This window comes from Macaca mulatta, chromosome 15, assembly GCF_049350105.2.
Source record: "Macaca mulatta isolate MMU2019108-1 chromosome 15, T2T-MMU8v2.0, whole genome shotgun sequence".
NCBI classification, from domain to species: domain Eukaryota; kingdom Metazoa; phylum Chordata; class Mammalia; order Primates; family Cercopithecidae; genus Macaca; species Macaca mulatta.
In genome coordinates, this window is record NC_133420.1 from 108,892,299 (window position 1) to 108,920,124 (window position 27,826).

The following is a 27,826-nucleotide window of genomic DNA, read 5'->3' on the forward strand; positions in this document are numbered from 1 at the left end:
TCCCTCCCTCAGATCTGCCCTTCTCCCTTTCTGGATTGTAAATTTCTGTCCAGCCCTGATGGAACTTTTCTGCATCCCTGACAGTATATAGCCTTTATTCCCTTATGCATAGAGATGTCAAGAGTTATTTGTTGATTTGAATAATCATTTTGACAACTTTGGGGCAGACGAAGAGACTCTCAATTGTTAAGCTCACAAATAATTTTTTTTTTTTTGAGATGGAGTCTTGCTCTGTTGCCCAGGCTGCAGTGTAGTGGCATGATCTCAGCTCACTGCAACCTCCGCCTCCAGGGTTCAAGCAATTCTCCTGCCTCAGCCTCCCAAGCAGCTGGGATTACAGGCATGTGCCAAAACGCCTGGCTAATTTTTGTACTTTTAGTAGAGACGGGGTTACCATGTTAGCCAGGCTGGTCTCAAACACCTGACCTCAGGTGATCCGCCCGCCTTAGCCTCCAAAAGTGCTAGGATTACAGGCGTGAGTCACCATACCTGGCCACAAATAATTTACCTATTCAAAAAGAAGTATTTTTTGAGCACCTACTATGTACAAGATATAATGCCAGGGACAATGAAGAATGCAAAGATGGAACTGATGAAGACTGACTTTCAAGGAGCTCAGAATCTAGTGATGAAAATAAGATCAACACCCAAGTCACCATAATCAATACAAGCTAGGCAATTACCAACACTTCACTATGGATATGCTAAAGAAGTGTAGGATTACTTAACACTATGAGGGGTTGGCAGGTGATTACAGAACTCTAGGAAGAAGAGGTCGCTATGCTGAACAGGAAGGAGTAGACATGATGTCCTTAACAAGCATAAACAAAGGCAAGGAGTGGGCAGAGTTCAGAAAGTTAATGGATGAAGCAAGGGGAGAGTGACACTTTAGAACATGTATATGATACAAAGAAAAAGAAACAAAGGTGAAAGTCATTTGTATCATGAATGAAAGGGGGTTAAACATGGGAAATTGGGAGGTCATCAAACACTAAAGTCATGATATGTAGGAGGATTTATGAGGATAATTATGGTATCCGAGGAAAACTCATATATTGTAACTTTTTATGATGTCAATTTATAACTGAAATACTATTCAACACAGTAATGTCTACTCAATTAGAACTGACATGAGGCCGGGCGCGGTGGCTCATGCCTGCAATCCCAACACTTTGGGAGGCCGAGGCGGGCAGATCACAAGGTCAAGAGATCAAGACCATGCTGGTCAACATGGTGAAACCCCGTTTCTACTAAAAATACAAAAATTAGCTGGGTGTGGTGGTGCGCACCTGTAGTCCCAGCTACTTGGGAGGCTGAGGCAGGAGAATCACTTGAACCTGAGAGGCGGAAGTTGCAGTGAGCTGAGATCGTGCCACTGCACTCCAGCCTGATGACAAAGCAAGACTCCGTCTCAAAAAAAAAAAAAAAAAGGCCAGGCACGGCGGCTCAAGCCTGTAATCCCAGCACTTTGGGAGGCCGAGACGGGTGGATCACGAGGTCAGGAGATCGAGACCATCCTGGCTAACATGGTGAAACCCCGTCTCTACTAAGAAATACAAAAAACTAGCCGGGCGAGGTGGCGGGCGCCTGTAGTCCCAGCTACTTGGGAGGCTGAGGCCGGAGAATGGCGTGAACCCGGGAGGCGGAGCTTGCAGTGAGCTGAGATCCGGCCACTGCACTCCAGCCTGGGCTACAGAGTGAGACTCCGTCTCAAAAAAAAAAAAAAAATTGACATGAAAAGTTCAAATAACACACAGTGTTAAATATTCTTCAATGTGTTACGTGAATAAGGCATAAATTCCACCCCATCTTTAACATCTACATGACTGTATAATAAATGATCTTCATATGAAAATCTACCAACAGGGCAAGGTCCTGAAGGATTCTTCTGGAACATCTAAGAAATAAGATTTTGGGGGATAAAATTCAGGGAGATTATATTTTAGTGTGTAAACTGGCACTATGGTGTGTATATATAAAAAACAATAGCACACATACGGTAAGTCAGGCAGAATTCCTAAGATCATCGTATTACCAACTGACTGTAAACTGGAAAACTCGCTGGTATTAAAAAAATAAACAACAAACAAAATAAACACAATTACAACTACAAGGAAACAAGCATGCTAACGATTTCAAAAACCACTGAGATTTCTTGGGGCAGGGAGAACCCTGATTCTCTCAAATTCAGACTACTTAGATGTATCCATGCAGCTTACTCTGGCTCAATTACCATGTTCCTGGGCTCAAAAACTTGCCCAGTTCTTTTTCACTCTTGAAAATAAAAGCAGGAGGAATTATTTGTGGTAGGTCTCTTTGCTATTTGTGGAAAGATTCCTGTTGCCACTGGAAAACCAGGTATGAAAGTATCAGTTAGGTAAGAAACCAGTGTTAATTTCAAGGAACCATCTACGAAAAACAAATGCCTGATTTTCAGATGATTTGGTACTTTATTATAGAAGCCTTTGGATGGTAACAGAGGCAAAGGTATACAGAATTGCCTTATTTTAGCTGTGGGTTCATTTTGTGAGTTAAATCTATGAGTCCCACTGGACATCCCAACTTCTTGCTATTGCCTACTGATCTTGGTACATGGAAACATCCTTCACAGTAGATTTATCAAAAGTACTGAGAGAATGAAAATTTCTTATTGAAGACTCTAAAATAATTACAGGTATAAATGCAGGGTTTTATCAACAAAAGGCAAGGCTTACTTACAGGATCAGCATACCTAAAATCCCTGAGGAGCAAAGACTGCACCTATGGGGGATGTATTGATTAACAGGAAGGCAATGAAGACTTCTGAAGACAACAAAGACATTTCTAACAAATTCCAAATGGATATCCCTTCCCTTGGGCTGGGGGCCTCAGCACAGACAGTCACACCCTGGGTGCAGGTCCAGGTCCTGCCTACGAGCTTTATGCAGGACAACTGCAGCATAAATTCAAACATGGGCAACCCTCAGATGTACCAATCTTGTTTGGTATTACATCTCTTTAATATTTAGAGGATGAGCAATTATAGCATTTATTTTCATGTTGGGGAGAAGGGGGATGGTATTTTACTTCAACCAAGAAATAATGCTAGAGGATACTGGAAGTGTGCTTATTTTCTAAAAAGCTAAACTTTGAGGGGTTTTTCCCCCAATCCTTTTTCAAGTGGTTTTAGAAGTTTCTGTTACTTTAACACAATGGCAGGGAAATGTGTTGGAAAGGTTATTGGAAGTGATCGATGGGCCTATTTTGAAATCAAATGAAGCCTGTGGTACTACTGAAAGAAAATCACAAAATTCAAAGTTAAACCAGACTGAATGGTTTTAAGTTGTTTTCATTCTTTTTTCAATTTGTTAAAAAGCAAGGCCACCACCACCTCTTTGAAATCCCTGACTTTGGCCAATTTATGATACTTAACAAACTGTCTCCTTAACATAATGTGCTTCCCCAAATTTTAAACCTGAAAATATTTATTGCTGAACATCCAAATATGCCTTTCATTGACATCACTAAAAATAAAAATCTGTTTTTTATAGGTGTAACTCTAGAGGTTTAGGAAAAAGACATTTATCAAAAACTTATTATCTATTAAAAGTCTCATTTATGATGGGATGGAAAATGTATATTTCCAAATCCCCCTATGCACTCCAGACATGTGAAGACACTACTCGTGTTGTCACACTATTGTGAACACCTGGACCATTCAGCCGACTGCTCCGATGAAGAGTCGCACCTACCTTATTGTGCTCATACTTGTATGGGATCTTGAGTGTGTCCATGGCTCTGATCATGGCCTGCATGGCCGTGAAGATGTTCTGATACACCAGCTTGGTGAAGCCCCTTTTATCTTCATCAGAGTATCCTGACCCATGGATGATTCTCATCTGCTTGATAAACGTACTCTTGCCACTCTCTCCTGTCCCTGAAAGAGGAACAATAGCAGCTCATCAGACCACAGCGCCATCTCAGTCTCTCAGATAACTAAACCAAATACCATGCCTTGGTTTAGCATCCCCAGATGGCCTGCTGAGAGGAGCAATTCTAGAATTGGAAACGCTACCTATGGTGAACATTCAGCAAAATTAGAAGGAGAGAGTATATTTCAAAGGCAGATGACCTCCAACAACAACAACAAAAAACCCAAACCTGTCACCTCTTTGGAAACCACTCAGCACTGAATTTTGATAGTCATTTGTAACCATGTATCTTGCAAGAAACAATGACAACAGCATCTTTTGAACATGGTAAAACCTGATAAAGCTCTGTTCCCTGGAGAATATCTGAAATGCTTCCAGGACACTGGGTTGATTAGCCAGGATTTGAATCTGGAAATGACAGTGCACTTACACAAAAGGTATTCAGACAGAGATAAGAGAAAAAAGGCCTAAAAATTTCTAGACACGTTCTCTATTTTATTTTTTTTAGACACAGGGTCTTGCTCTGTAACGCAGGCTGGAACGCAGTGGTGTGATCATAGCTTACTGCAGCCTTGAACTCCTAAGATAAAGAAATCGCATCTCAGTCTCTTGATCCTCCCACCTCAGCCTCCCAAGTAGCTGGAACTACAAGCATGCACTACCATGCCCAGCTAATTTTTTTTTTTTTTTTTTTTTAATTTCTGTAGAGACAGGTTCTTACTAGGTTGACTGGGCTGGCTGTGAACTCCTAGCCTCAAGGGGTGCACCAGCCTTGCCTCCCAACACCCAGCCCATTTTCTCCAATATTAAAATGAGGCATAAGAACACAGTATCCCGGTAAGGCAAGAAGAAGAATCATTTTTCTAGATACCACATATCCCCTGAATTTATTTCTGGTAGGGGGCTGGTTGACTGAGTTATTCCAAGGAATCACCTAATTCAGGAAAGCAACGGTGGTTCTTCTTCTCTCTCCCCATTCTTGACTAGTAACATTATATAGAAATGTATTGTGATTAGCTTTTTCTCCTTCTTTTTATTGTGATTAGCTTTTTTTCCTTCTGTGCTATCTCCTTTTTCACATCTTCAATATTACTTTTCTGTTACCATAAGCCTGAAGGTAATCCCTAACAGAGCTATGCATGTCGCTGGGAAGAAGACAAGACAGAAAAATGGGATCACTTCACAAAATGACAGCATATTTCTTCTACAATGAATCCAAATCGAAAAACTTCATTTTTCTAAATGTAAGTGGTCATTTTCATGTGTCCTTTCTCAGGGCCTGTTTCTCACTCCCTCTCAAATTTCCTTGAGATCTCCAAAACAGTAACTGTCTTTATCTTACCCCAAAAATATGAAGAAAATAAAAGTGCCAATTTGGATATTAAAGACGGAATACAGAATGAAACACACAATGGCCATTATCACCAGGGTCCTTAATGCCATTTCCTCACTACAAAGCTGAGAAAAACAAAGAAAGAAAGGGAAGGAAAGGAAGAGAGAGAGAAAGGAAGGAAAGGAGGAAGAGTGAGAAGGAAGGAAGGAGGGAGAAAAAAAATAAAAGCTAGTAATACGCCATCTGTCCTAAATTCATTTTGTTTTTCTGATGGTTGGATTTCATTACTATCTTTATAAACAATCACAAAATTTCAATTAAGTATTACAGTTTTCATAGAAGCCTCTTAAATGACTGCAGATGTCTTGGTAAATACATAGCCCTCACACAGTTACAATGAAAGGTATTTCTAGCCATAGAGTCCTGCAGTGGCTGATTCCTTTATAATAATTTCCCTATTACTTTTAGTAAAGTGATCTGGAACTCATAGAAATATAAATTAACAGCTGTAATGTGAATGCTATCACCCCAATTTAACAGGATTAATTCAGAAAGTTTAAAATGAGTATTTTATAATTCCAACCATGAATAGTGGACAAAAGCATAAAGTGGCTGAAACCTACCATTTCTCTAATAGAAATGAAGCTACTAAAATTGTTTCTCATTATCAACCAATGATTTGCAGAAACTAGTATATTTACTCTCCCATAGATTGCTTCTTTATTATCACGATCCCACAGCCAAAGGCTTGCTCTGAGGGCCTAAGTGTAAACAACCATTAATTCACAATAAAAACAGAAGAAATCCTGATTTGTGAGGTTAATATCAGGCAACAGGACCTTTTTTCTCCTGGTCACCTGCATATACTTGTAACTACCCTACCCCCACAAAAAAAGAGAAAGTATCACATGAAGTATAAGCACACTGGTATGTGGTTAATTGAAATCACTTTGGGCAAGAGCAGTCAACATTTGGCACTTCTTTGGATCTAGTCACCAAGTCCCTGGGCACTGTCCACACACTGGATATCACACTAATGTAGACTCCAAGTAGGGGCCAAACATGTGACTGATAAGTGAATTAGGAGAAATTAAAAGAAAAGAAAAAACAATCAAACAATCAACCCTAAGATATTTTCCTGTTGCCAGAAACACGCCCAGGGATCCTTTCTCCACCATCTCATCTTGCTGGGTACCCCCAGGAGGCTGACCAATAGGGATTTCAACAGCTTTGTTATACTCTGCCTTCTGCTTGGGTTTAGCCAACAGGAAACCAGAGAGCAGGAGAAAAAGCAAAGGGCGTTTATTCTCCTAGCTTCCGCTCTGCAGTAAGCACAGGTGTGCTATGTTGACTTCAAGAGGTTCCAGCTCCTGCTGGGTGGCCCTCTCCATACCGCTGCTCTCTCTGGGTTCCAACAACTGCTGCCTTGTCCAGCTATTGCTTGGCCCCAGGTAACTGCACCAGCTCATACAAGTTACTTACACCTACTCCACTCCTCAATCCCCACACTGGAGTGTGCCATCCGCTTCCTTCTGGAACTCTGACTAGTACAAATACCAATCAGATGAAGGACAAGGAATACAAGGGAATGGAGGGCATCCTCTCTTTCTCCTCTGTCCTGTTCTCTATAAATCTTTTATTTACAAAGTGTTTTCTATTCAGTAACTCATTCTCATGACACACTTCTGGAAGCCAATCATGATAAAGAAACAGGGCTGGGCATGATTTTCACAACTATCCTAAATCCAGGATAATTCACTTCTATTGCCCACAATTTAAAAATATCTCATCCGGGCTTTGACTAAACCCATTTTTTTCTCCCTTTAAGCTAATTTCGAATTTCTGAATACTATTTCAATTAAAGGAACCCATTTTGAATCTTGGTGCCATCTTCCAATTGACCAGCCCTAAGTTCCAGGTAAATTTCACTCAAGAACTTAATGTTTACACTTTGATTTTATTATACAAATGTTGTGAATTCAAAGTGAAGGCAAACCTTCGCGTAAGAAAAATCTGCATGATGCACATATTGTAGGTAGAGTAATACAAGTAGGAAATTAAGGTATTATTTGGCACTAGAACAGAATTCAGCCAAAAAGCACAGTCATACATTGGTATCCACAAGGGATTGGTTTCAGAATTCCCCTCTTTGGACACCAAAACCCAAGGGTGCTCAAGTCCCTGATATAAAATGGTATAATATTTGCATATAACCTATACACATCCCCCATATACTTTAAAATATCTCTAAATTGTAATACCTAATACAATGTAAATGCTATGTAAATAGCTGTCATACTGTATTGTCATTTGTATTATTTTTACTGTTGTATTGTTTTTATGGTTTTTATACAATATTTTCTATCCAACATTGGTTGAATCCATGGATATGGAACCCGCAAATAGGGAAGGCCAAATGCATATGGACTAAAACATCAACAAAGAAAAAATCTCAGCTTCTTTGTTCCATACAGTTCTATGACAGATAAATGAATTATTCTTAACAAATGTATAAGCCAAATTTCATGTGTCATTCTCCTATTTTTATAGAATTATACAATACTCTGAGTTTGAAATGGACATTTTAACAATCTAGTCCTGATTAGTATGAAAAATTTTGGTATAATAAAAAAACAGCTGTTCCCAAATTACATAAAATTATGTTGTTTCCTAAGGCCACATGAAAAGGAAAAGTATAAGAGACTTCACAATTCTCTATCTCTGAATGAAAAAAAGCAGACTTTTCTACTAGTAGATTATTTCAAGAATGCAGTGATGACTAACGTCTTTTCACAGCATAGGGCAATGAAAAGCACAAATAACTCTGACCAATCTAAACAAATATGATTCTGTTTCCAAGACCACTGGTACTACAAAATCTAGCGACAAGCCCTTACATAAAAAGTCTGGCGGAGGGATAAGGATCCCATTTTTGCTAGTTTAAATATATCCCCAATCAAGTTATTTAATAACTTTAACAAGCAAATGAACACACACAAGGGTGTGAGTCCCAGGAAAAACCCTGCTCTTTCTTTCAATGGTCTATATAAATATGACTTGAAAATATCCCCATAAACGTTATTTGTACCTTCAGGCAAGTACTCTGCCTTTCCTTATCCCAGCTCATCTAAATACCCAGAAATGAGATTACCCAGAAATAAGACTATTTAAGAACCATGCTATGAAAAAGGCCACTTCATCCAGTGTGCATAATTGGCTGTAAGGAATACTAATTTTTCTTCCCTACTCGCCAGATCAGGATAAAGCACAGACAGCAATCCCCAGTTCATTTCATATCTCCTTCCATCAGAACAAACATCAAACACAAACTCAATATACTGTGATACAGTGTATCACTTTGTAAACTGTTAGAATACATCACATTAGGGCCAGGCGTGGTGGCTCATGCCCGTAATCCCAGCACTTTGGGAGGCCGAGATGGGTGGATCACGAGGTCAGGAGATCGAGACTATCCTGGCTAACACGGTGAAACTCCGTCTCTACTAAAAATACAAAAATTAGCCGGGCGCGGTGGCAGGCGCCTGTATTCCCAGCTACACGGGAGGCTGAGGCAGGAGAATGGCGTGAACCCGGGAGGCGGAGCTTGCAGTGAGTGGAGATTGTGCCACTGCACTCCAGCCTGGGCGACAGAGCAAGACTCCTTCTCAAAAAAAAAAAAAAGAATACATCACATTAGGCACACACCCTCTCACACAATCTGATGCTTCCATTTTAGGCCTTTTTTAATCCCCCCAAGATCTTTTCAACACAACAGGATTCCCACATACAAGTTCTGCCACAAATCTGTATTTACTCTATGTGTCTGATTCACATAAACCATATATATGTTAACACTGATAATTTTGCCTATTTGCATGATGTAGTCTGCAAATAGTTGTCAAAAATGACGATTTTAAATCCAATTACATGTTACCTTCTTAACGGTAATAAATTAGCATTTATTGTTGAAAGCACAGACTTATTGGTTCTTTCTCTCACTTGAACTGGCTTCAAGCTTGGGCTATTATGTTATCAAAAGAGCTGCCAAGGCCAAACCACATATGCAGAAGCATTGCTCAATGCTTAAAAAATGTCAGTTATTACTGCCACTGCTCTGAAGGATGTTGGTGCCCATTTCCATACAAGGGCCCTGAAAACAATCACTGAATACTACCAGGAACTTCAAGGGTCTACATGGTTCATCATCTTTATTCTGAAGAATAAAAAAAGGGGGTGGGGGCAGAAAACACACCTTACCAGGGCCTCTCACAGACTGAGGGAAGCCTGTATCACTTCTACTTTTTTTTTCCAAGGGTCTCTGTTATGCCAAAACAGTTACCAAAACGGTGGCATTTAAAGCTATACAATGAATGTATTTATTTCACACTGCCAGGGCCTTTCATGACTGTATCTGAATATATTGTCAAACTATCAGAAGTTTAATCTGAAGACCTTAATGAATGGGAAGCTCAGGACAAATGTCCCCGCCCCACTCTCTTAACTGGCCAGTACCCAGATAAACAACAGCCAAGAACAAAACCCAAGACTCACAGAGCTGAATTATAGAGTAACTGTACTTCAGGTCCACTGGTTTAAGCTAACAGTTTGAAACATGAAATCTCAGCACCACCTCATCTGAACTTGGGCTACTTTCACATACACTCGGAAAAAGCAGAACTAGAAATTTCAAGGAGAAATTTTCTACCAATAAGCACATCATCAATCCACATCTGCAAAGATAAAAGTATTCAATAGCACTGAGTCAAAACTCAATCCATGTGTTGTCCACATTCCAGGCTATATCTCCTTTAAAATATCTGTATTCTGTTTTCTGCACATTTTCCTCCACTTAGATTAAAAACCTGCATTTGAAACACAGCAGCTCTAAGACTAAAGTCGCCATAACTTCCCATCTTTTAATGACTGTCTGTTGAGGGCAAGAGTTGAGTACAGTTAACCATTTGTCCCCACCATGGTCTTGCAGAAGATCCGAGACAATTTCTAAAATGTAACACAGAACAGAACTGAATTTAGTATAACCAACTACAAGTGGAAACTGGACATTAATTTAGTAGTAACCAGGACTATTAATAATAATTAATCCAGTTAAGTTGTTTTAAAGGAAAAGATAGGCAAAACGCACTGAAAATTCATTTACTGAATGTATCAGAAGGTCATGTAGTCCTGGACTTCTCAGTGTGGTACAATCCTCCCAGAAGAGTCACCTGATCATCCAAGGTTACTCAAAGGTATGAGAGCATTTTCTTGCAGTGCCGGTAGTAAACATTTGTGTATTAAAAACTAACATCAGTTGATTGCAGAACTTCCTGAATATGCTAAAAAACATAAATTTGTACATTTAAAATGGTAAGTTTTAGGCCCGGCGCAGTAGCTCACGCCTGTAATCCCAGTACTTTGGGAGGCTGAGGTGGGCGGATCACTTGAGGTCAGGAGTTCAAGACCAGCCTGGCCCACATGGTGAAACCCCGTCTCTACTAAAAATATAAAAATTAGCCAGACGTGGTGAGGCGCCTATAATCTCAGCTACTCGGGAGGTTGAGGCAGGAGAATCACTTGAATCAGGGAGGTGGACGTTGCAGTGAGCTGAGATCGCACCACTGCACTTCATCCTGGGCAAGAGTGAGACTCTGTCTCTAATAAATAAAAATAAAATGGTAAATTACGGTATATACATATCTCAAGTTTTAAATTTTTTAAAACTAGCATCAGTATAATTTGGAGAACAGGAAGATTACATGAGTTTTCATGCTAAAACTTGTTCAGCAAGTTACTTTGAGCCAATCTGCTCAACTTATTCCCATTCTTTCCCCCTAAGAGTACATGTTCACCTGCTCTGCCTCTGGATGTATTTTGGACAAAAGGTTTGAGAAGCCCTGAACCCACTGATTTTATAAAGGAGGGAACTGACTCATTCACAGATTCTGCTGGTTGACAGCTAATGAGGGAGAAGATAAGACTGGAACCTACCAAGGTCTCTCATCTGTCCAGAGCTCCTGATCTTGTGTCCTCATACACTAAACATTTTTCCTATTAATAAAACTTACAAGTATTTGTTATAGAATATTATTTTAAAATTTGAACATTTTGATGTATTTCTTTCCAGTCTTTTTTTTTTTTCTAGGTAAATGTACTTATTCCTGTTCTAGTTCTAAAATAAAACTGCAACAGGCTGGGCGTGGTGGCTCATGCCAATAATCCCAGCACTGAGAGACACCGAGGCAGGTGGGACATTTGAGGTCAGGTCGAGACCAGCCTGGGCAACATAGTGAAACCCTGTCTTTACTAAAAATACAAAAAAAAAATTAGCCCGGTGTGATGTGCGCCTGTAGTCTCTTTGTGAGGCTGAGGTGGGAGAATCGCTTGAACCCAAGCAGCGAAAGCTGCAGTGAGCAGAGATCGAGTCACTGCACTCCAACCTGGGTGACAAAGCAAGACCCTGTTACAAAAAAACATTTTTTTTTAAACCTGCAACAGTACTTTGTTATTTTTCACTTAATATACTGTGACAATTATTCTCTGATACTAATTATTCTTCAGAAATGGTTAATAATTATCTGAAAAAAAAATCATAAAGATGTGTGATAATTTAAAAATTACCCCGTCATAACACATTTTGAGCGTTTCTAATTTTTTGCTTTTGTGAATAATGCTCTGGTAAACATCCCTAAACAAAAATCTCTGCCTCAATCTCTACTTCCTTAGGAGAGTATCATAGAAATGTATTAGCCCAAGGATGTAATCTTTGTGAAGGATCTGGCAGTCCTGTAACTGTACCAGCTGACTCAAGCACAGACCCATCCCCCATCCCACTTTTGAAAATACTGTATTTTTTAACTCCTACAAATCTGAGAGACAGAACTAAATTTAATTTACATCTTTACTTTTGAGAAGAAACATGCTTCATACTTTTCTTGTTCATTTTTATTTCTTCTATGAACTTGCCCTTTTCATTTCAGGACTTGCTGTTTTTCCTATTCGTTTTTTAAAACAATGTAGTTTTTAAACACAAAATTAATGCTCATTTACAAATATTTCCCCAATTTGTCATTTTATTTTCACTGTTGACAAAACTGATGCATAAATTTGCACTATGAAAGAAATGATTACAGTCATTCATCTAAGCTTTCCTTTAGTGATTTCTTTCATTTATGTCTTAAAAAGGGCTCAAACATATATATTTTATTCTAGCTTTCAAGGTTTTACCTTTTACAATTAACTAACAAAATAAAAACACATATTTTGATGTGTGGTATGCAGTGATTTTTTTTTTACTAAAAAACTTTTTCTCAAAGTCATTACATACTTTAAGGTCACATGGTCTCAGGAGTGTCTGGCCTCAACAGGAATTTTTTTCATATCCTCTAATGTGCCCCTAAATGGTGATCAAAAAAATATATGAAGCATATTGAGTATCCCAAAGCAGCAGTCCCAACCCCCAGGGCCACAGACCAGCACCAGTCACCAGCCTGTTAGGAACCGGGCTGCACAGCAAGTGAGCGGCAGGAAAGTGAGCACTACCGCCTGAACTATGCCTCCTGTGCATTAGATTCTCATAGGAGCACGAACCCTACTGTGAACTGTGCATGCGAAGGATCTAGGTTACACGTTCCTTATGAGAATTTAATGCCTGATGATTTGAGGTAGAACAGTTTCATTCCGAAACCAACCCCCGAGCCCGACCCCCATCCCTAGAAAAATTGCCCACAAAACTGGTCTCTGGTACCAAAATGATAGGGGACCACTGTCCTACAAGCATCTCAATGACATTCATTCTGTTCCCTCCTTCTCTTCCTTACACAACCAGCAGGTCCTCATTTCCATCCCTAAGCATTAGATTTTTGCTCACTGCCAATTTATTTAAAGAACTCTGGCCGGGCGCGGTGGCTCACGCCTGTAATCCCAGCACTTGGGGAGACTGGGGCGGGCAGATCATGAGGTCAGGAGATCGAGACCATCCTGGCTAACACAGTGAAACCCCGTCGTTTCTACTAAAAATACAAAAAGTTAGCCAGGCATGGTGGCAGGCACCTGTGGGCCCAGCTACTCGGGAGGCTGAGGCAGGAGAACGGCATGAGCCCAGGAGGCGGAGTGTGCAGTGAGCTGAGATCGCGCCACTGCACTCCAGCATGGGTGACAGAGCGAGACTCCAACACACACACACAAAAAAAGAACTCTCAAGAACAGTAGTGAAAATATTCCAGGATGTTAAATACTCTCTTCCACTTTATACATCTATTCCTACTTACATGTTACGCATACGCTACCTACTCCAGTTCCTCCTCTTAATAGCCCTGCGGACTTGGGTAAATTACCTGTCCTCTCTAAGCCTGTTTCCTTGTCTGCAAATACCATCACCTAGTTCACAGCTCTGCTCTGAGTTTTCAATTAGTTAATCCAAGTAAAGCAGTGCCTGGTAGGAAATAGATAATAAATGTTAGCTATAATTTACAATGCAAGGTCAAGTGCAAAAATGAGAGAATAGTCTGATAAAAGGCTATAGGGCAGGGTTGGGTGGGGGGACAACAAAACCTCAGTAGTCAAGAGAAATAATATTTTAATGTAATTTTTTAAAAGTCAAAATTAATACCCCAAATCCACAAAGAACAAAATAAAGACAGGATCATTAACAGTACTATGCTGCACCATATTGGCAACTGAGAAGCTGCCTTTGGTTTTGATCCAGTGGCAAGTGCTTTTATTCACCTTATCTAGTCTCAGCCCTGACTCAAATTCTCCATTCTCAAAATAACTGAGATAACCATCACCAGCATTTCAGTACTTACATTCACAGTGTTTGGAGATTTTTTAGCTTGTTTATTCTTAATTTTGTTGGATATAGACTGCATATCAGACATTCTTCCAGTATCAAGGATACAGGACAGACACAGTCATTACTGTCACAAAGGTAACACGCAAGTGTGAGCAGATGATTCACTGATAGATGAATAATAAAGTATCTAATGGAGATGGCTGCTATGCATTAAAGAATTAAACGACAATGAAATACAGACTGACCTGACTGCCGCTTTGAGAGACCCTCTTAAGAAGGTACATTAAAGCTAATAATCAACAACCAGCAACAAGAAAATTAGAAGGAAACAGCATTTCAAGCAGTTAACCAGCTGATCTGGAGGCTGAGGTGGGAACATATTTAGCTGGCATGTTGCAGGTACAACAAGAGGGTCAGTGTGGTTGTGGATGGCAAAGAGGTAGGGGGCAAGGCGGGAGCACAGGCTACAGAAGCAACAGCCAAGTCACCTGGAGCATTATATTTCACGAAACAAGTTGGATTTTATTCTAAGTGCACTGGACAGCTTTGGAAAGTATGAACCAGGGAAGTAATAGGCCTTGATTTATGCTAAGTAAAGAATGGATGACTGTTAAGAACAAGTTAATAAGGTATTCCAACAATCCAAACAAACAAAAATAATCCTTTAAAAAGTGTGTGTGGGGCTGACAAGGGGAGGGATAGTTTGGAGATGGATGAAGTGAAAAAGGGAGGAGACAGCATAGGGAGAACTCGTTGATGTCTGGCTTGATGGATGGAGGCACTAGCTTCTTAGAGAAGCCTGAGGAGGAAAGGGTTTGCAACAAGAGGACGTTAAGTTTGAAATGTGTGTTCATCCCAATAAAAAGCACTCTTGTACACCTAGAAGATTCACTGCATCGACGTGGAGGCTACCCACGTAGGATGAAACAGAGGATGCGATTTGTGTCCTACATTCTCTGGGCCTCAAAGGCAAGGACACAGACATGACTGAACATCTGCTAATGTGTGAGTCAGAGCAGGCTGCAAAACCTGGGTTGCAATTTCACTTCCTACGAGATAAATCTCCATAGCTAAAGAAAAGGTAAGAAACTTGTTGGTCTCTAAAGTTACACTTAACACACACACACACACACACACACACACACACACACACACATTTAAAAAGTCATCTGGCCGGGAGCGGTGGCTCATGCCTATAATCCCAGCACTTTGAGAGGCCAAGGTGGGTGAATTGTTAGAGATCAGCCCATGGTGAAACCCCATCTCTACTAAAAATACAAAAATTAGCCAGACGGGGTGGTGCACGCCTGTGGTCCCAGATACTCCGGAGGCTGAGGTGGATCACCTGAGCCCTGGAGGCAGAGGTTGCAGTGACGTGAGATTGCACCACTGCACTCCTGCGTGACAGAGGATGACCCTGTCTCAAAAAAAAAAGTGGCACCATTGCTACATGCACGCTTCTTTTAGAGAAAACTGGGACTTCACTGTACATTATTTGGGAAGCAGGAAGATATAAAAATATAAAGTCATACTAATAACAGATTTTAAGCAGCAAGAACCCTTCAAACTTAATACACCACCCACAGAATTTAACATTTTTTTTTGCAGATAATAAAAAATATGACACACGCAATCCAGATTGTTAGGTCACACATAAAGATAAACTGCACACTTTAAAAATGCAGTGGCTCGGAAATTATGAGACTCACTTTTGAAAAGCACTCTGAAGTCCTTATTAACCCTGCAAATACTTCCTAGGATAGAACGGCTCATGTGGCCCTCCTCAAAAGAGAACAACGAATTTCATTTATAACAGAGGAAAAGGCCTAAGATGGATTTGAAATGCCATTTTCCACCTTATTGCATATTCATCAAGATATCACTACAGGCAGAGGTGTGGCACAGAAAGAACACCAGCTGAAGTCAGGGCCCCCCCAGCCCTGCCCTCAAGAGACAAGGATCCGCACATAGCCACTTGGCCAATGAGAGCTGAGGATGAGCAAATTGGCCTGGATAACCTCAAGGGTTCTCTCCAGCGTTGGATTTTATGATCATTTTCCCTCTCTGTATATTGTTATACAGCATTAAAAACTGTTAAATTTCTCACAAGAATATCACCTCATATTTAGTATATGTTCAAATAATAATCCAAATAAGTTGACTAAAAACTACAGTAGTCTTCTTTCAAGGTTAATATGTCAAGATTTTTTTTTTCTTTTACTCACGTGGCTCTTCACTCTGAGCCTCTAAAAATAATTATCTTTCGAGGTAGGGGAATTAAGGTGCTAGAGGGAGCCAGCCAAGTACTGCCCCAGTTAAGAGAAGCAATGATCTGTGAAGTCTCAAAAAATACACAGATTTTCAGAGTGCAGAACATGGCATGCTTTCTGGGCTAATATTATCCCAGTAATTTCGAATAATGACATTGAGAATACTAAGAAAGACTTACATATGTTCCAAGTGTGCCTAATACGCATAAAACCACAAAAGGATCTGGAAGACAGAAAGTATCATGGAAAACAAAAGCTACTGAATCTGCACATGCAGAGCAGTTACTGACCTTTAAGGACTTTTAGAAGTCCACTGTTCATGTGGCATCTAACAGTCAGTTAAAAAGAAAATGAGGGCTGGGCGCGGTGGCTCACACCTGTAATCCCAGCACTTTGGGAGGCCAAGGCAGGTGGATCATGAGGGCAGGAGTTCAAGACCAGCCTGACCAACATGGTGAAACCGCGTCTCTACTAAAAATACAAAAATTAGCCAGGCATGGTGGCATGGGCCTGTCGTGCCAGCTACTCGGGAGGCTGAGGCAGGAGAATCACTTGAACCCGGGAGGCAGAGGTTGCAGTGAGCCAAGATCGTACCACTGCACTCCAACCTGGACGACAGAGTGAGACACTGTCTCCAAAAAAAAAAAAAAAAAAAAAAAGAAAGAAAAGGAAAATTATACTCAAAGAAATATTTCCCTTTTCTTAAAGGAAGAAAAAGAACATGATTAAAACACACACGTACAAGCAAGCCAAATCTGTGCATTGTTCACATTTTAAAGTTTAAAATTCTCTCTTGGGGGGAAATGTTGATGTTGATCAAAAACCACAGTACCTGCTGGGGGTCTCATTATTGGCATTAAACCACTCAGCAAGGACTCTTGAAAGTAATCATTTCCAAATGGCTACTTGGCAGAATCCAACTACGTCATAAAGAGATGCATTCTCACTTCTCCTAAAACAAAAAAATTTTTAAGATTCAGCTTTTGTAAAAAGCCGAAACATCTGCCATTGGAGATAAGAAGTTGCCCCTTGGTAGTGAATGCTCAGAGGACTTTGAAGATAGGTACATGAAATGTCCCTGTTCTTTTAGGTTGTAATTACTCCAAAGCAGTCCAATGATGCTTCTTGTGTGTTCACATGTGCTGTCCAAAAGAGAGGTGAAACGTCTGGCACCATCAATTTTGATGTCAAGACAATTTCACCAGTCAGTTAAAAAAGGTCCACTATGGTCTGTTTCATTAATTTAAATTTTGTCCTCTAATTTATTTCACCTGAAGGCCATATGTTCCTCCAGTATTCAATCCAGTGACAGGAACAGATATGCAACAAAATGGTAACAGAGCAAGAGTCTCTCTTCCCATCTTTCCCCTTCAATTTCTTCAGAAATAGCAATAGTCAACCTGAGCCTAAAATAAATAAATGCGGGTTTCCTTACTGTTAAATAAATTGTACATGGAAATATGCCTTCTTCCTGCAAAGGGAAGGATCTCTTTGCTCGGAAGTATCACACCTTGAAATGTATAACAAGCAGGCAGGAAAGAAGAAAGGACACTCTTACAACCAGAATTACTCCTTGAGAAAGTAAAATTAAAGAAAATACAATGGTGCATTTTATTAATGTTTAGTAAAGCCTGCACATATGATGACTTCCTACCATTTGCCTGAAAAATGAGGAAGTGAAACCAATTAGCCTCTTAATTTAAACTGAGCCTCTCCTCTTGCTCCACAACCCATGGAAGTGATCCAAGAAACAAAAACTAGAGTTAAAGGGGAAGAGACATCATAATCCAAGATATAATGTATGGCTCTTGGAATAGTTCTTGTTTTAGGCCTCATGACCCAACAAATGCTATCTGAATTATAGCAGTATATACTCAGACATTATTTTTAATACACTGACCCAATACTACATAAAAATAACATTGGAGGAAGCATAATAAACATGGTTTCTGTTTTTTCAAAAACAATCAGAAACCAGTTGTCTTTTATGCAACCTTTCCCCTGAAATGTTTCATCATAGAAAAGATAAAAAAGTCACTAAGGCATCTAATGAAAACAGTGGCTCACATAGACTATACCTGCTTACTTGAACCAATAAGGAAGTTAACAGAAATTAAATCAACTAAATGCAAAACACTTTAACAAATCAAAAAAAGAAAATATTGAATCACTAGGCATCACTAAGTTGGGTGATATTTCCAGGAGTTTGTGAAATCACACCCATACCCCCGTACTCACACCCACACACGAGTTGGGGCAGGGCTTCAAAAACCAAAAGCTGCAGCCTAATGCTGACCCTAGAATGATTCCTTTCTTATCCTGCTGTGTACTTAGGCTTTCCCAAGTATACTAACCATCAACTCTTTTTTTAGAGCCTGTCAATACACTACATACTAAATGAAATGACTGCTACAATATTCTAGATCTTCCACAAACTAGAGTTGAGAATATAGAGGTGGGAAAATTTCCAATGATGAAGTATTCTTCTTTCTTTTCCACATATTCTTCTTAATAAATATTACTGCTGAGACAATTAAGTCATTACTTATTGCTTGTTTTGTACTATAACAGATGCCACAGGAATTTTATAAAGTACAGGTAATTAACTTTTTTCTAAATAACAGCTTTATTGATATCACATATATACCCTACAACTCAGCCATTTAAAATGTAGAGTTCTGGCTGGACGTGGTGGCTCACACCTATAATCCTAGCACTTTGGGAGGCTGAAGCGGGCAGATCACTTGAGGTCAGGAGTTCCAGACCAGCCTGGCCAATGTGGTGAAATCCCGTCTCTACCAAAAATACAAAAATTAGCTGGGCGTGATGGTGCATGCCTGTAATCCCAGCTACTTGGGAGGCTGAGGCAGGAGAATCGCTTGAACCCAGGATGAGGAGGTTGCTGGGAGCCAAGATTGCGCCACTGCATCCCAGCCTGGGAGACAGAGAGATACTACATCTCAAAAATAAAATAAAATAAAATAAAATAAAATAAAATAAAATAAAATAACATAACATAACATAAAATAAAATAAAATGTAGAGTTCAATGATTTTTAGTATATATACAGATATGTGCAAGCATCACCACAAGCCATTTTAGAACATTTTCATTTGGGTAATGAGACTTTTAAGGAGTTGTCAAATACCTAAGTACTCAAAACATCACACTACTTAGATAGAAAAATTTGGCTGGGCGCAGTGGCTCACGCCTGTAATTCCAGCACTTTGGGAGGCCGAGGCAGGTGGATCACCAGAGGTCGGGAGTTTGAGATCAGTCTGACCAACATGGTGAAACCCTATCTCTACTAAAATTACAAAATTAGCCAGGCGTGGTGGCGTGTGCCTGTAATCCTAGCTACTAGGGAGGCTAAGGCAGGAGAATCCTTTGAACCTGGGGGGTGGAGGTTGCGGTGAGCTGAGATCACGCCACTGCACTCCAGCCTGGGCAACAAGAGTGAAACTCTGTCTCAAAAATAAATACATACATAAAATTTAAAAAGAGATAGAAAAGCTTGCTGCTAAATGCATTCCTTCTTGTTCTGGCTTTCAAGTACAGTTGTCCCTTGGTATCAAGGGGATTGGTTCCAGGACAAACCTCACACCTGCCATGGATACCAAACTCTGCAGATGCTTAATACATAAAATGGTACAGCATCTGCATACAAACTACACACATCCTCCTGTATACATTAAATGATCTCTACATTACTTACAATACCTAATGCAATGTAAATGCTATGTGAATAGTTGTTATACTGTAGTTACTTATGTTATTTTTTATTGTTACTTATTTTTAAGTATTTTGCATCCGAGGTTGGTTGAATCCACACAGCCCATGGATTCAGAAGGCCAACTATATATATTTATATGGGGGCTCTGATCTAACTGCTTTGTTCTTTTTCTGTGTAACACATGACAGAGTCTGGATCTGATCCAATAGCCTACGAGATGCTATTGAAAAGTTCTGAGCAGGTAGGAACTTCATCATAGGACTCATGAAGAAGACAGTGGCATGGCACAAACAGAGTTCAATTTTACAGGGAAGAAACACAACAAAGAAATGGGACCAAAGAAAGTTACCGCAAGGCCCACGTAGGAGGTAAGAGCCTGAAATTGTGTGGTGAAAATGGGCAAGAAGGAAGGACTTAATATTGAAAAGATAGAACAGGCAGGTTGTGGCTGTAGTCTGTGCCGCAGTGAGAGAAAGACGAGACCAAGAAAGAAGCACGGCTTGAACCTGGGAGTCCAAGAAAATGGGAGCGCCTTTAGCACCACCGGGGGGTCCAGAAGGAAAACTGGTGAAGGGTGAAGTTGATAGGCCACTTTTAGCTGTGTTACGTTGTCTAATGCATTTCCAGGTCGTAGAGGCTAGAATCTCAATTCTGGAAAGTTTCTTCCTGTGGCATTGGAAGGGAAACGCTGCTAAGCATGCACAGCTGAATATTCAAAGCAGGAAACAAAATAATCTGGATACTGGTTGATGCAAGGTTTCAGATCTGGTGGGAGGACCAGTGGAACTTGACAGACGGGACTGAGAGGGCCCCCTGCTCCTCTGCAATGTAGCAAATGGCTGCATGAAGGAGGAGAGGGCAGCTTTGAGGGTTCTCTGTGGGTGAGGGTCTGCCCAGGCTGACCTGGGAGAGACACGGGTACAAAATCAAGTTTATCCCACCTTCCAGTGTCACCTTTTTCTCACTGTTCTTTTATATCAGGTGTGTCCCCATGACCTTCCTAAGGATATGGAATAAGGGGCAAGGAAGGTTCTAGAAATGTTGAATAAATACACACATTTACAAGTCTTTTATGGCAATGGCCATGAAACTCTACCTCAGAGCCTCCACTGGGCCAGAAGTAAATTTCCAAATTCTGTTAATACATGCAACGGCTAGGCATGAGTCATGTGCCTTCAGTTTGATACGAAAATTCTGATACTGCATCATGAAGAACTAAATATGTTTACTCAAAACTCACTAGGAATATTTTAGTCACCTTACTGAAAATTAATTTATTAAAAATTGAAGAGTACAGCTGATGTTCCAACCTATTGCTGACTATAAACTCATAAATTTCACCACCTTGAGATAGTATAAAGCATGAATAATTCTAAAATACTAAATAAGTTCCCCCCTTTTCTCTCCCAACTCATCTCCAGAAATGAGTAACACAGAAAGCGAAGAAAAAAATAGAAAAAATACAAACCACAAGTCAATAGCCATAACAGATAATCAATTGGGTGAAAAAACTCATTCTGGAACTTTGATTTCAACCTAATTTTAGAGTAAGTAATTATTCTGTCCAAGAATTAGTAAGAATCAAACAGACAATGCCATATAGAGAATAATTTATAATCATAAAATGTTGCGTGTTTTGAAACATGGCCATTGAACTCTTTTGCATATTAAGAATACAAGACTGTGTGCCAAACCTGATTTCTGCAGCCTCCGCTTTTTAACCAAATCCAAGAAAGTGATTCTGATTGAATTACCTCACAGTTATGTACTCGCTGATGTCCTGACACTTAATGATTAGGGTGACCATATAATTTATCATCCTAAAAGGATAATTTCTAAGAGTAAAAGGGGTACTATTAAAAATTATACTAGGACAATATGTGTAAACCACAATAGTCCTAGGCAAACTGGGACATACATATGATCCTATTAAAAGTATTCTAGAATAGAAGAAGGTTGTAAAAGAGCATTTAAAAAGCTGAAGAGAAGTTATAAAGGTGAAGAATATAGGGCATGGAAAAAAATCTGAATATTAGCAGGAGTACATAGTCCTAATACCCCTTACAGTACATATTACAGATTATAAAAAGTGTATGAACTCCCATAACAAACAATCCTTTAAAAATAGGACCTAGGTTGGGCACAGTGGCTCACACCTGTAGTCCCAGCACTTTTGGGAGGCCAAAGTGAGTGGATTGCCTAAGCTCTGGAGTTTGAGACCAGCTTGGGCAACACGGCAAAGCCCCATCTCTACAAAAAAATTAAAAAATTAGCTGGGCATGGTGGGCATCCTAGCTTCTTGGACGGCTGAGGGGAGAGGATCACTTGAGCCTGGGAGGTCAAGGATGCAGTGAGCAGAGATCACACTACTGCATTCCAGCCTGAGTGACAGAGACCCCATCTCTTAAAACAGAAAAATTAAATTAAATTTTAAAAAGGATCTAACGCACTGGGAGAAAATATCTGTAAAATAGTACGAAGAGTTAATAGTGAAATGTATTTAAAAATTTGCAAGTCATATTTTTTTTAATCTCCCAATAAAGAAAAGGGCAACTGGAAAAAAAGTAACAACTGAAAAATAATTTAGCCTCACAAGTATTAAAAGAATTAACAAATTCAAATGGCAATGACATAATATTTTTCAAGTAGTAAACTGGCAAAGATGCTTTTAAATGCTCATATTCAGGATGTGGAAATCTAAGGCAAAACTGGAATTCTATACACCAATGTGGGAAATACAAACAGCCACAAAGCTTTCTGCAAAAACTCAACAATAGTTACCATATCTTTTCTTTTTTTTTTTTTTTTTTTTTTTTTTGAGATGGAGTCTCGCTCTGTCGCCCAGGCTGGAGTGCAGTGGCACGATCTTGGCTCACTGCAAGTTCTACCTCCCAGGTTCATGCCACTCTCCTGCCTCAGCCTCCTGAGTAGCTGGGACTACAGGTGCCCAACACCACGCCCGGCTAATTTTCTGTATTTTTAGTAGAGATGGGGTTTCACCGTGTTAGCCAGGATGGTCTCCATCTCCTGACCTCGTCCACCCTCCTCGGCCTCCCAAAGTGCTGGGATTACAGGCGTGAGCCACTGCGCCCGGCCAATAGCTACCATATCTTAAAATATTGTATACATTTCTGCTCCAGTGATTCCACTCTTAGCAACTCTCCCCAAGGAAATGCTCATGTATGTTGCAAATATTAGCTATAGGACGTGTATTCATAGTTGATTAAAAACATCAAAAAATCAAAACCTAAACATTCAACAATAAGGAATGGGGAACATAAATGATAGTCCATTCATATGATGGGAGACTATGCAACTATGAGAAATAACGTTTTATTACATTTAACTAAATAAAAAGTGTTTTATTACATTTAACTAAATAAAACTGTGGATAATATATTGCCAGATGGAAAGAGTGGACTGCAGATTCATATGTAAACCTTATATTAGTTCTCGAAAATGTGCACTTACATACACACATACTTATACACATACACACACACACACAAAATATATAGAAAGAGGTAGGGTAGAAAAATTTATATGTGTTGAAAGTGATTATTTCTGGATGGTAGGATGAATAACTTCTCTTTTTCCTATTGCTAACTTATATTTTCCCAATTTAACAAATTAAAATGGTATATTTTGTAAAAATAAAACAGTTGCTAAGAAACTGGAAAAAAAAAAATTAAATCCCCTTACAAGAACTTTATGTCAAAGATGTAACAAAACTGGTAATAGAGCTAAAAGATCATGTTCTTTAAGTCAGAAGATGTCTAAGGTGAGGTGGTTTGGGGCTGTACTTGGAATTCCTCTAAGACCAACCTTGTGACGATAAAGCTGAGATAAAATATATAAGAAAATGTCAGAGAGTGGTCAAGTATTATATAAAGGAATTTGAATATTATATAATGGAATGATTTTACTAGTGAGCCATTAACAGAACATGTTTTGGGTTGAGTTGTTTTTCTTAATTCTGCAGTGATCCATCCATCACTCTGCTTTGTAAGTACTATGATATATTTGCAAAATGGCTGGCTGGACAGAGCAGAAACAGAACTGGCGTGCTAGATGAAAACCACAGTCTTTACGTTAGTAACCCTTGTCCTAATCAATGGAAACAAAAAATAGGGCACTCCCAATGGATTTACTGGGAAACTCACCAAAAAGTAGAAAATCAATCAACCCCCACTACATATATTCCTCATAGTCCTTGACCTCAGGACCCTAAACACAGTAGAGGCTCAAAGAAAAAAGGGTAATACATAATTATCTCAATTGCACCCCTTCAAATATCCGTGCATAGAAAACTTTGAAAAATAAAGACACTTGAAATCTACCAAAATGTGATCAATAGCTGTGTCTGGCTTGTAAAAATACAAGTTATATGATCTTTTTGTCTGTATTTTACAAATTTCTAACAAGCATTTATTAAATTAAATTTTAAGCAATCTTTGCAATCCTTGCAAATCTGCTGCACTTGGATCCAATAACTAACCAACTGGTTATGTGACTGTAAATGAGTGAATTTACCTTTCTGGGTTTCATTTATCATCAAATAGGTTGGGAGTGATGACTTCTTAATGGATAGAAACAAAATCCGTGAAAAAAAAAATACTATTTTTAGAAGTTCCACTAGTCCCAGTTAGCACATAAGACTAATAACCTCACATGGCAGATACTGGGCATTGCAGAACCCATTTCTAACCTCAAAAGCTCTCAGGTCAACATAGATTTGAAGATTATTCTAACCCAGGGAACCAAGGGAAGGGCTCCCCTCAGGGGTTTTGGTTCATGAGCCAAATTTGAGCCTCAAGATCAATTTAAAGCCAAGCTACAAACCACAAAAGAAACTTAAGAGATATTAACTACAGTATATACTGACACATGTTCAACGTGTCTTGAGAAATGGAAAAATATGTTATATCAGATTTCTCAAATATAACATGACACGGGTAAGAACATTGGGAATGTTAGTCCCTTTTCTGCAATTAAAATGTTTTGACTTTCAGTAGTCCAGGAAAAATATGGGTCACAATTCTCCCATATTTACAAGAGAGTCAGACTGGATAAACTCAAAAGTGTCTTCTCTTTCTATAATGATATAAATCTCTGGTATGCACATTCATGTGAGACCACCCTTAATTAAAGTTTGATTTCCTCTACTATGCAAATTGGAAAAAAAAATAAAGTACCTTTATCCTGGAAGTAACTTTTTTTTTTTTTTTTTGAGACGAAGTCTTGCTCTGTTGCCCAGGCTGGAAGTGCAGTGGCGTGATCTTGGCTCACTGCAACCTTTGCCTCCCGGGTTCAAGCAATTCTCCTGCCTCAGCCTCCCAAGAGTAGCTGGGATTACAGGGACACACCACCATACCTGGATAATTTTTGTATTTTTAGTAGAGATGTGGTTTTGCCATGATGGCCAGGCTGGTCTCCAACTCCCTACCTCAAGTGATCCACCCACCTCAGCCTCCCAAGGTGCTGGGATTACAGGCTTGAGCCACAGTGCATGGCCAGTGACTAACTTCTTTAAAATTGTCCCATGTGGTGTTAGGCAACTACCTGAATACTGCTTTAGAAGAACATTTAATAGTGAGAAAATATGTTCCTCATATATTAGAGGAGAAAACAGGTAGGCAGTATGAACGAATGATACCTGTTCAAAATCTACTGATTCATTCAGAATACACATATAATATTAACAATAGGATATCTAGCTAATGGCAATACTAGTACTTTTTTTCTTAATCTTTTCTGTATTTTAAAAACTTGGTACATTTTGAAAATAAATTACTTTCATAATCAAAAACTATAATAAAAGCATTTTAGAATTATTCCAACGGGGCTCACAAATCTTCAGCCATAACAGACCATCTGGCTCTATCAACCAACCAGTAAGAGCCTGTTTCATGAAGCTGTGTATACAAGATGCAGGTTGTCACTTAAACCATTCGTTTAAAACACTCAATCATCCATGCGCCATCAAGCCACCTCACCCCATATATCCTCTTTAGACCAGAAACCAAACCATTCCTATTCCCTCCTCCACCAAACTTAGCATTCAACAACCTCAGAGGCCCCTCTGGTCAGGCCCAGTAGAAAATATGTTTGGGAGCAGGTGGAAGTTCATGGCGCCCTTCGCATAACTCTGAACCACCATCTCTTCCACTGAGGCATTGCTCCAACCTCTTGTCACTCATTGTAACGCAAGACAAATCTGGTCTGCCACTTTGACACTAACTTAGCTTGCCCAGTGTGAAATTAACTGTGTGAAGTACAAATACTCAAGGAACACAAGATGACACACTGCCTCTTTAAAGCAGCTGTGATTCCATAATTACCTGTTTGTGATTGGAGTGACAAGAAGATCTGAATAATTCAGGTATTCAGAGTCTAAATACTTTATTAAACATCTAGTTCTGGAAGGGTATAAATCCAGAGAGCAAAGGAAACAAGGGAGAGCCACTCTGCTAATGTGGGCTGTCCCATCCCAGAACACCAGGGGCCTCAGCCCACCCCAGAGAACTTAGCAAGGCGGCTGGGGAAGCACAAAGGTCTATCTGTCAGCTTTCCAGTTCCTTTTGAGTCTGTCTTCACAGGGCAACTTCCTTATTTGTTTGAAGTACTGTAAATTCCGAGAATATCAGGCACACCCATACTCAAATGTAAGTAGAAAAACACATCACAAAGCCAAACACAAATTGGTTCTTGGGCTATTAATTGGGGATCATCCATCAGATAAGGCTGATGTTCTTTATGTGTTTAATGTGGCACCTTCACAAAAGAGATAACACTTTAAAAATCTATTTGCCAGCTTTGAAAATTTAGCACTTGAAACAGATATGAAGTATCTGTAAAGTTGCTTTACTCAAAAAGCAAGAAAACAAGTAGTTTAAGAAAAAAAAAAAAGAGCGAGGAGCGAGCGAGCGAGAGAGAGAGAGAGAGAGAGAGAGAGAGAGAGATTTCTTAAACTCCACACTGCTTTGTTACCACTAAACTAAATGTATTGCCTCAGGTTGTGTCTGTCTGGGTTATGATTACACGCAAAACCTAGACCAAAACTGCCCTCCATATTTTATGCATGTGTCTTTTCAATAAAGTGTTTATCAGGAAAACATAAAAAGCCTTCTTATTTTGGAAAACGCCTTAAAACGCTTAATTACCTAGGTTAGAGGTAAGCTACATACTCACGGATGAAAAATACACCTCTTAGGGGAAAAAAACCTGGTTGCCCTAATTATACATGGATGATCTAATTAAACTGTCATTCACAATTCATTAAAGCTATTAATAAATTGTAAATGGGCAAAGGGATAATATAGTTAAATTTACAGAAGTGTTAAGACCTATTAAACGCAGCCAAGTACTAGTGGTGAAGATCCCTGAGAACATGAACTTTACACCTCATCCAAGGGACACTTAAAGGCCTCATCTAAAGGCTCTTGACCGCCTTCTTGTTTATAAATGAGGAAACTGAGGTCTACTGAAGTTATGCGAATCACCCACGTTTACATCCTCTAACTTTCCCACTACTTATAAGGTTGCCACACTTCCTGAATTGCAGGCATTTCTTCAGTCCTAAACAGAAAATGCTAGCATGCCTTGCTACTTTAAGTGGAGAACGAGGGCTTGATAATCATTCCTGGAACAGTTCACAGAACCAAATATTAGATGGGAAGTTAACTGATGCAGAGGAGAGAGGACCAAATGGTGAGATGGTAACATCACTACCTACAGAACAACCACCATGCTGCTAGCTGATACTGCAAGAAGAGAGAAGCAACAGGA

At 39.5% G+C, this 27,826-nt stretch overlaps 1 protein-coding gene across 1 annotated transcript in view; it reads right to left on the minus strand.

Annotated features, from left to right (window-relative positions):
- Positions 1-27,826, minus strand: part of GNAQ (G protein subunit alpha q) — a 321,775-nt gene that overhangs the window by 201,150 nt on the left and 92,799 nt on the right. Inside the window, 1 exon segment of the mRNA NM_001261595.1 lies at positions 3,732-3,916. Coding sequence (NP_001248524.1) covers positions 3,732-3,916 — 185 coding nt within the window.